General features: G+C 34.3%; 1 protein-coding gene and 1 long non-coding RNA gene across 2 annotated transcripts in view; one reads left to right on the plus strand and one right to left on the minus strand.

Annotated features, from left to right (window-relative positions):
- Window positions 1–3,612: 3,612 nt before the first annotated feature.
- LOC143231468 (uncharacterized) lies at window positions 3,613–12,337 on the minus strand. The gene is made up of 3 exons (XR_013016934.1): window positions 12,262–12,337; window positions 9,718–9,807; window positions 3,613–5,452 (listed from the first exon to the last, which is right to left on the minus strand). It is a non-coding gene; the product is annotated as an uncharacterized LOC143231468 (long non-coding RNA).
- Window positions 12,338–14,046: 1,709 nt separating this feature from the next.
- LOC143231339 (uncharacterized) overlaps window positions 14,047–15,437 on the plus strand; it is a 36,277-nt gene continuing 34,886 nt past the window's right edge. The window contains exon 1 of the mRNA XM_076465884.1: window positions 14,047–14,088. Coding sequence (XP_076321999.1) covers window positions 14,047–14,088 — 42 coding nt within the window. The remainder of the gene's footprint in view (window positions 14,089–15,437) is intronic.

The following is a 15,437-nucleotide window of genomic DNA, read 5'->3' on the forward strand; positions in this document are numbered from 1 at the left end:
ACGTCGAGTTTTTTTAGGCTCGCACTGTTTAAATCAACTTTATTTTCTATTAACGTCTACTACTGTAAATATCGTGATAGTCTTAGAATTAATAACATTTATAAAATGTTCGTGTTTTATTTCTTAAACAAAATAACTCAAGTTATTCCAGCCGTCGGTAAGCTTTATATAAGAAAACGATTTATCTATTTCATTTAATATATATAAGGGCACTGATAAGTTTGTTTGTTTGTATTTGAATTTCGCGCAAAGCTACTCAAAGGCTATCTGCGCTAGCCGTCCCTAATTTTGCAGTGTAAGACTAGAGGGAAGGCAGCTAGTCATCACCACCTACCGCCAACTCTTGGGCTACTCTTTAAGCAACGAATAGTTGTATTGACCGTCACATTATAACGCACCCACGGCTGAAAGGGCGAGCATGTTTGGTATGATCGGGATTCGAACCCGCGACTCGGATTACGAGTCGAATGCTTTAACCCATTTGGCCATGCCGAGCCGCACTGATAAGCTCTGTGGCACAGACGTAGATTTATGTGTTATATTATAAATTAGTTTCGTAATTTAAGCTCTGGCTGTGATATTAAAATGACATTTGCATGTATGGAGTAGTTCAAATGTTGTTTACTGACTTCTTTTCCTCTGGTGAGGACATTCAACATTAGAAATGGCGGTAGATAATAGTAGTAGTAAGAGGTCCAAAATTTACCTTGCCCCTCTAACAGATCCTCAATGACGTAAAAACTCCGTTCCTGACGCGAAGCCTTAGTAGCTTTGCCATAAATACAAAATGCACTATAAATACAACTCATTATAAATATACTATGTTAAGCTATATTAGCAATGTTTAGTAACGAATTTAGGGCCTGGCATGGCCTAGCGCGTTAAGGCGTGCGCTTCGTAATCTGAGGGTCGCAGGTTCGCGCCCGAGTCGCGCCAAACATGCTCGCCCTCCCAGCCGTGGGGGCATCATAATGTGACGGTCAATCCCACTATTCGTTGGTAAAAGAGTAGCCCAAGAGTTGGTGGTGGGTGGTGATGACTAGTTGCCTTCCCTCTAGTCTTACACTGCTAAATTAGGGACGGCTAACACCGATAGCCCTCGAGTAGCTTTGTGCGAAATTCCAAAAACCAACCAAACCAACTAGTAACGAATTTACTATTATATATATATTTTAATATCGACGTTTGTGTAAGTTAAATTTATATTTATAAATCCATATAACTTATACTTTTAAATGTGTATTGCGAAATTTCCACTTATTCACTAAATTTGTAGAATATTCTGCATTGTAAGAATTAACAATATATACATATTTTTGTAAATATTGTTATTGTTCCCGACTGAAATATCGAGAACCTCGTATAACATTTTTAAACCAATGCGCCAACAGACAACACGTATTGTTGGTTTGCCACAGTTATTATACTTTAAACCACTGAAGCTACAACTGTGATTAACGCTCATTAATCGGGAAACTAGAGATATTTGATCAGAAACATTTATAGATTTTGAACAGTACGAACCATTCAACTTCAGAAAATTAACTTCGGACGTTAATATTTCTTCGAAGACATTCACACGTGAAGAGATAGATAGCTCTTTGATAAGTGGCTTGTACCTGTGTCAGCTCAGAATTAATTCGCTCATCGTGAACCGTCGATAGACATATCCAGTTGTGAACGAGATAGAAGGCCCAGTATTGTTTGCAAGTTTGTAAAACGTTTGCATATAAATCATTATTTGTAATAACTATTTGTTTGTATATCAAAATATATTTGTTATAAGGCATCTTTAATACATCAATTTTCAGAGTATAAGTTCTGTACTTTCTAAACTTGTTTCGTCTCTATCAGATAATTATATTTTGTATTTATCTATTCAAAATGAAATTGGTTACTCATATACGTTGTAAATATGATTTATGTACATGTAAATGTGCATTTCCCCTAAGTAATATTAATATTATAATAAATCCATCTCATGTCACCGCCAACTCTTGGGCTACTCTTTTACCAACGAATAATGGGACTGACCGTCACATTATAACGCCTCCACGATTGAAAAGGCGAGCATGTTTGGTGCGACGGGGATTTGAACCCGCGACCCTCAGATTACGAGTCGCATGTCTTAACCCACCTGGCTATGCCGGGCCCATTTAACAATGATACAACTTACTTGACTTGCTCCTAATTGGATGTATTAAAGACTCCTTGCCTAAAGAGTCGATTTTCTTACCTTTAACAACAAGGACCTCATATGGCCAGGTGGTTAAGGCACTCGACTGGTAATCCGAGGGTGACAGGTTCGAATCCCTGTCACACCAAACATGTTCGCCCTTTCAGCCATGGGGGGCGTTATAATGTTACGATCAATCCCACTATTCGTTAGTAAGAGAGTAGCCCAAGAGTTGGCGGTGGGTGATGATGATTAGCTGCCTTCTCTCTGGTCTTACACTGCTAATTAGGAACGGCTAGCGCAGATAGATTTCGTGTAGATTTGCGCGAAATTCAAACAAACCAAACAAACAACAAATTATGTTCAGAGGACCGTTTCTCAATCCTTGTTTCTCTTACCCCTAACAAGTTATTTTTAGAACATATTAGCTGATTCTTGTTTTCTTACCCTTGACAAGAGTTATTTTTCGGACATACTGCTTGATTCTTGTTTGTTGTACTCGTAACACGAAGTTGTTTAGGACACGTTTCCTAGATCCTTATTTGTCTCTAGCAGGACGTATGAAAGAATTTTTGTCCAAGTTTTCTTTCATCTCTCTGGCACATCAGTATGTGTGTGAACTTACAACGCTAAAAACCATGTTTCGATACACATGATGAACAGAGATCAGATAATCCATTGTGTAGCTATGTACTTAACTTCCAAACAAACAGTCTTGCTTGCCTATTACTCTAACAATGTATACACACACACACACACACACACACACGTTTTTAATTTCTTTTGTAAGACATAAAGCAGCTAGCTAATAACAGTTTCATGAATTGCATTGAAATAACGTGTGCTATGTTGAATTACATTGAAATAACAACAATTAAATGTAAAAATCTTATTTTGTTCTTGCTTTGTGAAGAAGTATGCTTTAATCTACTAACCGTGTAATTCATGATAAATTTCATAACCAAATAATTCACGAAAAATCGTGTAACTGCAATCCGTGATGAATTTAGTTAATATGTATACATAAATATAAAACTGTAAACCTCGACGCAATAACTACTAAAACAAGAGACGTTGAGACCACGAAAACGGGATATCCCCTCGAAAATCAACTTTAATTAGTTTCTTTGAATCAAAACAGGATACATTTTATTTCACTTATTACTAAACTTTGGGTATAATAAATTAAACTAAAGTTAATACAGTAGAGAGTGTACAGAACTAGGAATTACTCTAGCGCTTTTCATTTTGAAACTTCAGGTTTGAATGATATAAATAAAAACTCATGATAAACTAAGTAAATTATTGTTTCTAATACATTCACAAAATAAACGGTTTCTTCTATTTTTCATAACATTCGTTATGAATGAGTTTTATTCCAGCTTAACGAGAATTTAGGATACAGTATCGTGATATTCCCTCTAGGACCTAAATGAATAGTTTTTTGGTAAATTTAATTTCTAGAAATGACAGATGACCTCTTTTTGTTTTAACCCTAAGCCGAAGAAATACATTTATCATGTTATTCGAGGCACATCTACTGACCATGGTGCAAGTGTATAACAGAAAAGCGTTTATTTTTAGCTTTACTTTTGTTAAGTCGTTGCATTGTTCATGAGTAATAAATTACATCCCGAGATACAAAGTTCAACAAAAGAAACAACACAGTATAACAAACCAAAATGGATTTTTGCCAAATGGTACCAAGCTATAATGCATAGTCCATTTGTTTATACTGTTTGACGTGTTTCTCAAATATTAACTTTTAAAGTGTCTTACAAAATCTGAGGGTCACAGGTTCGAATCTTCTTCACACCATAAATGTCGTCCTTTCACCCTAGGGCATTATAATGTCACAGTCAATCTCACTATTAGTTGGTGAAAGAGTAGTCCAAGAGTTGGCGGTGGGTGGTGATGACTAGTTGCCTTCCCTCTACTCTTACACTGCAAACTTAAGGATGACTAGCGCAGATAGCCCTGGTGTAGCTTTGCGCGAAATAAGAAAAGCAAACTGCAAATCGACTGCTTTTAGTTAAAAAATATATACTTGTTTATATATACCTGGAATTTTAAGATAATTTAAATGTCCCTGGGGTCAAACCTTTTTTATAAAAAGCATAGAAACAAAATGAAATATATGCACTAAGATATTCTTATAAGTAAAATTATTTTTCGTTACTTTAGGAAACAACAATAAACACGTTAAAGCTGGTCTTTGTTTATACAATTCTGTAGTTAATTTGAGAATAAACCATAAAAAATCTCAAAAAATTATTTTTTACGTGCATTATTGATTAATTTCTTCTTTAACCAAAAAAGAAAACGATATATAATATGATTTCATATTTTATTAGGAAACAACAATAAACACGTTAAAGGTGATCTTTGTTTATACAATTTTGTAGTTACTTTGAGAATAAACCAAAAAAATCCCCAGAAAATTATTTTTTGCGTGCATTATTGATTAATTTCTTCTTTAACCAAAGAAGGAAGCGATATATAATTTTATATTTAATTATTATACCACTTAATCAATTAATATTTTCATTAAATATAGTTAGAATGTTATTAATTTGTCATCAGCTCCAAAGTACCGTTTTCGAGAAAGAACACGTCAATATGTAAGCACTGAACAACATCGAACGAATACTTTAAGCTTAAATTAAATGATTCGTTTTTGTGTTCTGACTCGAAAACAAAAATCAGGTGTTTATTCATAACACACTAATAATAAATTGCAGAAAACTGGGAAATCTTTAATTATATAATAACTTAAATAAAATCTAAAAGTTTAATTCCAGTTCAGATTACGAACTTCTTTAGATATGGTGTTTCATGACTTGACAAAAGGGGAACAATGCTTTCGAAAAGTAGAATTCATTGTCCAAGTGATGATAAAAGTGTGCTAACTTTAAGTGCTTTGTATTTCCTTACATATTACATTGTATAATTAAATACTTAAGTGTGGCATTCGAAATGTTTAAGCTATATATATATGTAAAACAAAAACTGAAGTAGACACCATTTTTCAGTGTTATTGTCGAAATTAAACCATACTAGATTTTCGCAGTTCCTGTCTACGTAGATATTATTGTTTAACCGTGTATATCAGTGTACTAAATGTTTAGAGTTGACGCACGAAATAAGAAGAAACTTGCAGAGAACAAGCTGGATAATACTGTAGTAATAACTTTTAAAAGTACAAACCAATAAACTTCACACTACTTAGCGTGTCTGGATAAGAATCACTGTGTAAGTTATCACTGCTCCAACAATCTGTAATGATAAAACGTGAACGTTTAAAGACGTAAAGAAGTCATAAATTTTATCGTCGTTACAAGACAACATAAGGTTAAACGTAATTATAAGTTGTAAAAAATTATAAAATTATTCAGTGTCTCTTAATTCAACTACCAGTAAACGAAATACACAATTAATTATGTAAATAAATACTAAGAAATATTACCAGTTCTTTAACAAAAATATTTATTTTAAAAACGTGAGACCTTTGTTTTTATATATTTATATTCTGAAACTATACAAGCTTCTGTTATCTTTTGCACACGGAGTTTTTTTATGAAACCGTGAATAAAAATCAAAGAAAATTATACACTCTAAAGTCACTTCAAGAAGTTATGAAACCGAAAATAAAACTTAAACATTACACGTTCTGCTGTCACATCGAGTGATTATGAAACCGTGAATACAATTTAAATATTAGACGCCCCGTAGTCACGTTGAGTGTTATGAAACCGTGAATAAAAAACTGAAGAGCGTCACACGCTCTGTAGTCACGTCGAGTGTTTGTGAAACTAAGAGTGCAGAAATTAAACAAATGAGCAAATTCTGGTCATACCGAGTTGTTATCAATTAGTTTTGTTTCTTTGTTTTGAATTCCACAGAAAACTACACGAGGCCTATCTGCACTAGTCATCTCTAATTTAGTAATGCAATATTAGAGGGAAAACCTTTGGTCATCACCGTCCACTGTCAACAAATAGTGGGATTGACCGTAACTTTATAACGCTCCTATGGCTGAAAAGGCGAAAATGTTTGGTGTGACAGGGATTCGAACCCACAACCCTCAGATTGCGAGTCAAGCGCCTCAACTACCTGACCATCGTGGGCTTAACTATCAGTAAAAGCCAAAAATAGAGCAGCTTGTTTGAATTTCGCACAAAGCTACTCGAGGGCTATCTGTGCTAGCCAACCCTAATTGAGCAGGCACCTAGTCATCACCACCCACCGCCAACTCTTGGGCTACTCTTTTACCAACAAATAGTTGGATTGACCGTCACATTATAACGCCCCTACGGCTGAAAGGATGAGCATGTTTGGCGCGATGGGGATACGAACCCGCGCCCCTTAAATTACAAGTCGCACGCCTTGACGCGCTTGTCCATGCCGGGTCGGCTTGTGGCAGCAGCAAGTAGTTACCAGAATGTGAATAAAAAATATCTGGATATAAACTCTTAAGAAACACGTCATCATACAATCAGAGTTTAATTTATGAGCAACTAGTATATACTCTTCGTAAGGATAGCATTCATAAAGTTGAATAAAATAATGTTATATGATTCTAGGATATATACTAGCAGGTGATTAAAAATTATACATATTATTACAAAGAGATAAAAATATATACTTTTGGAAGTAAGATGAGAATCGCACGCACACACACACGTACATACACGGTATGAGTTCACGCTGCGCATGACAAGCATTACAACTGTTCCTTAAGCCTTAATAAATGCTTCCATGAATAGGTATAATTATGCGTATATGCGTTAATAAGTATTATATAAAGCCATACATTTAAAATATCATAAGAATAGGTGATGTACTTGAGCACAGTATAAAAGTGGGCAGACACATGTGATCCGGCATAGCCAGGTTATTTGGACTCTCGACTCGTAATCGAATGGTCGCGGGTCCGAATCCCCGTCACAAAAAACATGCTGACCCTTTCAGCCGTGGGGGCGTTATAATGTGACTATCAATCCTACTATTTGTTGGTAAAAGAGTAGCCCAAGAGTTGGTGGTGGGTGATGATGACTAGCTGCCTTCCATCTAGCCTTACACTGCTAAATTAGGGACGGCTAGCGCAGATAGCCCTTCTGTAGCTTTGAGCGAAAATTCAAAACAAGCAATAGAGAGACACTTATAGTTCGTACAGTTCTTAATTTCGAAACGGAAACAGTTCAAACTGTGAGACTACAGTGCGTAACATTGATGTGCGAACTGTGTGAAAAACCAACATCAAACATAATTCCACATTCCCAGATCGTTACAATTAATTATGAAACGAAGGTGTAAAGCAGCAGACATCACTGCTAATATATCGAATATTTAAGGACCTGTTTGTACAAGGACTCTAATCGATCATTTGTCTCTTATTTTGCAACAGAGAAATCAACAACTTCCTAATCTAAGCGAACTGTTTGTTTTTCACTTCTGATATATGGCGTATAAATAGAACATAAATCTCCAAGTAGCTTTCCTTACTGTAGATAGTTGGAATTAATTTAATTATAGTCTGAAGTAGGACTAATGTTGAAAGGTCGGAAGATAAATTTATTTTGTAAGAGTATAGAACACAATTTTACCCGGCATGGCCAAGCGTGCTAAGACGTTCGACTCGTAATCCGAGGGTTGCAGGTTCGAATCTCGGTCGCACCAAACATGCTCGCCCTCCCAGCCGTGGGGGCGTTATAATGTGACGGTTAATCCCATTATTCGTTAGTAAAAGAGTAGCCCAAGAGTTGGCGGTGGGTGGTGATGACTATCTGCCTTCTCTCTAGTCTTACACTGCTAAATTAGGGACGGTTAGCGCTGATAGCCCTCGAGTAGCTTTGCGCGGAATTCAAACAAACAAACAAACAAACAGAAAACATTTTTATTCAGTTAACTATAAAGTTAAGCTATTGATTTAGATAAATGGAATTTCTTTTGTAAATAAAGCACCGTATTTGGTTAATTAAACAATTTATTGGAGGCTGCTGCGAGACAGCCGTTCTTAATCCGCTTCTTAATACATTCCACAGACGAGTGTCCATCAAATGTTACGATGACCATTATATCTTATCCATGGATGCGTCATATAGTAATGGATCAGGTGTTTAATATTTCCATTGTTGGGTTGTGTTTTTGCACAGAGAAAACCTTGTGAAGAATATTATTAAAATAGGAAGGGTAAGGGGTAGGGTGCTGTTTATTAGAATTCTTTCTCCTTAAACGGCTACATGAAATTACCTTAACAATTTGTTAAAAAAACGTCTTAGAAGATAAAATTTCATCCATTATTCTTCTTTACCATTGCGACAGAAGGAGTGTATTCCAAAATCACACTTATTCACAAAGCCACAACTAACCAGAAGTTTGATACTAAACAAAGAGTCGGGATACTTCAAAAAAGAAAACAAAAAGGTAAATTAGTAGAAATTGACTTTAGGCTAACATACTCCTATGATTTAACAACACCGGACAAAAAGATATTATCATTCCAGCTTATTTTATTTGATATGAATATATACATATAAGGCAGGTGACAGCGCTGTCTGTGTAAGAATGACTCTGATTATTCATCGAAATAGTGTTTTAAATACATCCTCAATATGTCTCCAGAACTATACAATGCTATAGAGTGTTTCCTTTTATAACAATAGCTACATAATGACTGACCACAAGTTCTGGAAATGCCTTGCTAATATCATAGCACAATGTATGAATACCTAGTTCTTTTTTCTTCTGTTTCATGTTGATCACACAATAACTCAAAAATTAAAACAATGAGGTCGACCAAATTATCTGAAAGTGACATAGTATCGAACAGATTGTCTGCTTCTATAAATATTATTAATAAGTAGTAGTTACAAAAAACAACAACATAATTCTATTGTAAACTATGTTTGAAGTTGGCCATCATTACCTCTACTTTACATTGTTTCTGAGTGTTTGACATCATCTATCCGTACAATTAATTCCAACTCTCAAAAAGTTTTTTTTATTTGTATATATTATACATGTATACTAATATTTTATAGAAACAGCATTATAATACATATTGTGTCAAAAAGAACCTCATTCCTTTTTGCTATTAACTTATAGATGAATTGTCATAAACATAAGTATTTCTGTATTCTAAGTCCAGAGTTTAGGTGTTACAATATAAGTAAAATACAATATCACACCAAGAAGCCACAAAAAAAAAAATATAATCGACCCATACTCGCTACTCCTTTTACAGAAAACAACCATCTATTGTTTGTTTGCAAACATTGCACTGTCAAATTTTACCCACATCTATATGGGTAAGTTACGTTTTTTCATCTGTCCAACTTCTTGTCTTTATGTGATGTCAATTTACATTGCAGAAAAAACAAAAAGGTAAGAAACATATCTTTCAGAGCGGAAAATTATTTTACACACAAATAATATGTTGTGATACCTGAAAACCAAGTCACAAAAGATTCAATCAAAAAATATCTTTAAAAAATAAAGTGTGGTGTAATATTAAGGGTATCGAACAAAACCAAACTTACCGAAACAAACAAGGAGAAATTGATCCTGAAGAAACCGGACGCGTTAAATGTGACGTCATATCCATGGCACGTGATCATGAATCCTTGAATCTACATTAAAAAAGAAAAGAACTTTTATGAAAACAAGGATAGACAACCTGCAAAGATATTTAATATGATAAAAAGAGAAAAATACTTATATTCTCTGACGTAAAAAATTCAGCTGAATGCTAAAATATAATCGTTCAGCAATATTTTCACTTACGAAGCCATTATCAACAGAAAGAGGAATGATTAAGTTTTTAAACTAATATAAAGCCTAAGTTTAACTTCTTTAACTCAGAAATAGGGGTAAAGAAAAACGGAATATCCTAAACATTACGACACTAGATACGTATAGAACTTAAAGTTAACGTCAACTATACGTTTCACTAATATTGTTTGTTTTGTGAATTTCGAGCAAAGCTACTCGAGAGCCACCTGTGCTAGCCGTCCCTAATTCAGCAGTGTAAGACTAGATGGAGGGCAGCTAGTCAACGCCACCCGCCGCTAACTCTTAGGCTACTCTTTTATTAACGAATAATGGGATTGACCGTCACATTATAACGCCCCCACGACTGAAAGGACGAGCATGTTTGGTGCAACGGGGATTTGAACCCGTAACCTCAGATTAAGAGTCAAGTGCCTTAACCACCTGGCTATGCCAGGTTTTTGTAAAATGTACTAACGTTACAATGTAAACTTCCAGAAAGAAACGTTACATATATACATTGAACTTCGCGCAATGCTACACGTGGACAATCTCTAATAGCCGTCCCTAATTCAGCAGTGTAAGACTAGAGGGAAGGCAGCTAGTCATCACCACCCACCGCCAACTCTTGGGTTACTCTTTTACCAACGAATAGTGGGATTGATAGTCAGATTTGTTTGTTCAATTTTGTGCAAAACTAATCGACTTAATCAAGACTAGAAGTTTAATAACAGTTTTTATACTGCTAGCCCTGATGAAGCTGCAGTAATGAAACGTTGGCTGCAATAAGTTTTTATTATCTGTAGAGTAAAGGTAATTTTTTTCTAACTTTAATGCTAATATGTCCAAATTTCTTCAGTATTCAAATTTTGAAACACGTGTATTTTTGCTCACATTTTCACTTTTCTGCATCATCATTCATTCACTTTTTCGATTCTTTGTCTTTCTATCCTTTATATTTTTCTCCACGTTTCCCAAACTCAGTTTATTCGTATGCTTTTTTTAATATTATGTGTTCATTTTTGTTAGATCCGAGAAAAACAAAGCAAGTTTTATTGTTTCAAGCCAAGAATGAAAACACTCACCTTTACAACTGGATTGTTTGTTTATAATTTTGCGCAAAACTACACGAGGACTATCTGCATTAGCCGTCTTTAATTTTAAAGTGATAGATCAGAAGAAAGCCAAATAGTGAACACCATATACTACTCATTTTGTGCCACTCTTTACAAACAAGTAGTGGGATTGACTGTACCATTATAACGCCCTGACGTCTAACAGTACAAGGATGTTTGGTAGCACTATTCGAACTCGCGATCTGCAGAATTATCACCATAAAACAAATTGTTCGGTTATGGACAATGTTAATTAATATTTAGAAAATAAATAAAAATTTTGTTTGTTTGTTTGTTTTGGAATTTCGCACAAAGCTACTCGAGGGCTATCTGTGCTAGCCGTAGAAGGCAGCTAGTCATCACCACCCACCGCCAACTCTTGGGCTACTCTTTTACCAACGAAAAGTGGGATTGACCATCACATTATAACGCCCCCACGGCTGAGAGGGCGAGCATGTTTGGCGCGACTCGGGCGCGAACCCGCGACCCTCAGATTACGAAGCGCACCCCTTAACGCTCTAGGCCATGCCAGGCCAAATAAAAATTAGAATGATCATCTGGAACAAACACAAAAAGAGTTTTTAAAATAGAAAAAGTTTGTCGTTAAGAAAATTATAAAGGATTATATATCATCAATTATATATCATCAATTTCTCAGTTAAAATACATTTATTAGTAACGATTTTCCTACCGAGGTTTTTTAAAAGAGTGTACTGTTTATAAATGTTACTTGCTAACAAAAATAAACATTTTATGTTCATAATATGAGGGGCCGAACACAACCTTCGAAAGGGTTTGAGCTCCTGAATCCAAAACTGTAATTAGATTTAAAATCAGTCAAAAGATTATGGAGGTATAAGCCAAAAGAGTTTGAACATGAAAAAAATACAACTCAGGACCTTTCTATGACCTGCTTAACTGCAGCTAATAATAAAACTGCGTGTGTATGTTTCTTATAGCAAAATCGCGTCGGGCTATCTGCTGTGTCTACCAAGGGAAGCGAACACGTGATTTTAAAGTCGTTAATCCGAAGACTTATCACTGTCACAGCGGTGGACTAGTAAAAGGGGCCTACGTAGAGTGATTTCATAGGTATGAAGTACATTTTAAGCATGAAGTATTTATGAAATTTTAATGTGTGACACTGATATGTTGTTATTTGATATTCAGTAAACGAAGTTTCTATCGAATAGTACTTACGACTCTCGCATCTTTCTCACACATATCTTTAAGAAGAAGGTTCGCCAGAGATCGATGAGTTGAAGATGCCTGTAAAACGTCAGATGTTTCGTATGGTCATAGAAAATCAATAGATCTTTTCCTTGGTGAAATTTGGTTGAATGAACGACAACTGCCTGTTGTAGAAACACAGGTTCAGGTCGTCCTCTACACTTGTCTTTCTACAACAGTTGTCGTCCATTCAACCAAATTTAGTCATGAATACTCTGCCGAGAAATGTCTCAAAGAATATTTTATTTATGTTGTAATTTACTACAGCTAGTTATTTGTAGTGACTACTAACTTACCTCGTAATTCATAGTAAAGATTACACTTGCAATTTGCTTTATTACGAAATGAAATAAATTATATTGTAATTCGTAACATATCATTTTTTTTCCAAAAAGATCTCGATAAACTCACAGTATGATGAATGAGGTGTTAAAATATTTGCTTTATTCATTAGAACACATATTATTAATTAAACATAACCGTACGTTCGGTAAAAATTTCTAATGATCATTACAACTTACATATAGTACCGTGAAATTTAATAAGTAATTAAAATCAACGTCTTATATTTACACAATTTTAAAAACTTTATTAAAGACGTCAGCGAATTAACTAAGATGTTTAAAATATCCAGTTGTACAACGTTGATTTCAATTTATTTATCGAACTTTTAACAATACACAAACACTGATAATTTATATTAACAATAGCATGCACAGTAACTAAACCACAGTTACAATAGTTAATTTATTGTATCTCATACGAAGCAAATCAAAATAACCAGGGTTAAAAAGGTGTAATCCAAAACGTAAAATAAATTATTTTTATCTAACCAAGAAGTATACTTCTTAAAAATTCTGGATAATGAAAACCAGGATAATGTATTAAAACTCTATCCACTCTGTCCACAATAAACCAGACAAAGTTTATAGAAATCTACTGAAATCTCGTCGTATATAAAAAGTAATAAATATATAGTAGAATCATATGAGCGACATAAATATCAAAAAATTTAATAAACATTTTTTAAGAAGTACATCTTAAAGCTCTTTAGCTGATATCGTAGTGCACAAAGATTCTGATGAAATTAACCTTTGGTTATTTACCTCCCTATTCATCATCTCCGCGACGTAAGTTGGTAGAAATAAGCACATCAAAGCTCCTGCCAAGATGGTGAAACATATGAATCTTTCATAGCTATTTGTATCTCCTGAAATAGTGTAGTATGCAATAGAACAACAAAACGTAGTGTTAGTAGCATAGAAACAGAAAAGACCTGGAGAGAGGGAACAGTTAGTGTCTGCCAACAACTGGACTAATTTATTGTAAGAAGACAGAAGTTTATTTAATTCACAATATAAAGGTCTTTCATATCTATGCATCTTTATCAGACTGAAGATTCTGTCATTAAGCTTTTCAAAATATAGCTGCAAGCACTTAGCAAAATATATTATCCATATGGGAATGATGAAAACGAGAGGTATTAGTACCAAACCTGAAATTAAAGAAATAATGCCAAAAACAACCAACCAGAAGTTTTGTGAGGGGTGATAAAGGTTAAAATGATGAATAAGTGTGGTCGGAGAATTTACTCCAGAAAGGAGCGCCACCATCAAACCAAAAAACATGGAGACTCCGTTTGATAGCTTTGCAATCCGTGCTAGGATCATGCCATCACTCTCCGACAAGGTTATGATTTGTTCTATTTCTATGTATGTTTGAACAAGAATAGGAAATCGAGGAGCTTTAATAAGCATGAGAAACCCATTTATCAGTGCTGGAATTATCAACATGAGGGTGAGTCCTATGTAAGCAATGATAGAAGCCCCAGATCTCTTCATAAAGTTTTCGTTATGAAAATTCGTTATTAGATTCATTATATTGATGCCAAAAGAAATACACCAGAGGACCATACTGATGATTAAATGACAACCAAGCCTTTTACTTCTTATGAAAGTGAAGTTATTAGATCTTATTCCTTCTAGGAAACAACCACCAACTAAGTAATGAAACATAGAAATAAATCTAAATCCAACCCAAAATGAGCTTGTTTTTAATTCGGACTTTTTCTCAAAAGCCGCATCAATTGGTTTTAAGTTGATATTTGTAATCATTTTCAATAAGCAGCACTCGGTAACAAGTTATCTTTAAAAACTGGGGCAATATCAGGTTAATCAACAGTTCTGATATCTGCATAAAATTTCTAACAAAAGCCTAAAAACACAAGTTATTTTATACGGTATGTTTGGCTTAGATATTTGTGTAGAAGTCAAGTGCCACTCTTTGTTCCCCACCAATAAGAATACAAATCGTTTATGAGCTACGATGTAATTGGCCATTTTCACTGTCCATAATTATTTTTAAAAAGGTGGCACATGTAATACAATTAATGATAATGACATACTTTATTAATTCTGCAGTTTTAATTACTGTAGATAAGTGCATTTTGCCATTAAATAAATAATTGTTTTCCTGCTAGTGAGACTTGATGAAGTCATATGTAGTTTCTGAATTAACATTCGCGAGTAACTGATTGTTCTAAGTCCAACTAACATACTTAACTTGAAAAGAGAACAAACACTAGCCAATGATATTTTCTGCTGCAATTACAATAACTTAAGATGTAATTTTATATTTGGCTATGATGTTAATAAAAATTAAAAGGAATACATCTATTATATAAATTTGATTTAAAGATTAAAAACACATGCTTATAACATTCACATTTGTTCAGGTTTAAGTTATAGGATAAAGTTGTTTTTTTCTGAAACACTTATAAACTTGTTTCGCAAAACAGTTCAGTTCAGTTTTAACTATCATGCTTACTGAAATGATCAAATAAACAACTTTATTTTATATCAGACTTCAAAGTTTGTAAAAAGCAAGTACTGCAAAGAGTCATTTGTAGTAACTGTAGTTAATGCATAACAACTTATTTTGTTTCTATGTTTACTGCCTTTATCCCTTTATGCCTAAATCCAACAAAGTATTTCATTCAGCTTGATATTAAAATAAATTATATTTTTACATCATTGGCTGGTACTGATATTTTTCAACCTAAGCTTCGTTTGGTGCACAAATGGTCTAAGCAGCTATCTCGAAGACTCTTCCTGGTCAAGTACAACCGTTCTTAATTTTAAACTACT

The sequence above is a fragment of the Tachypleus tridentatus genome, chromosome 11 (assembly GCF_004210375.1).
Source record: "Tachypleus tridentatus isolate NWPU-2018 chromosome 11, ASM421037v1, whole genome shotgun sequence".
Lineage (NCBI taxonomy): Eukaryota > Metazoa > Arthropoda > Merostomata > Xiphosura > Limulidae > Tachypleus > Tachypleus tridentatus.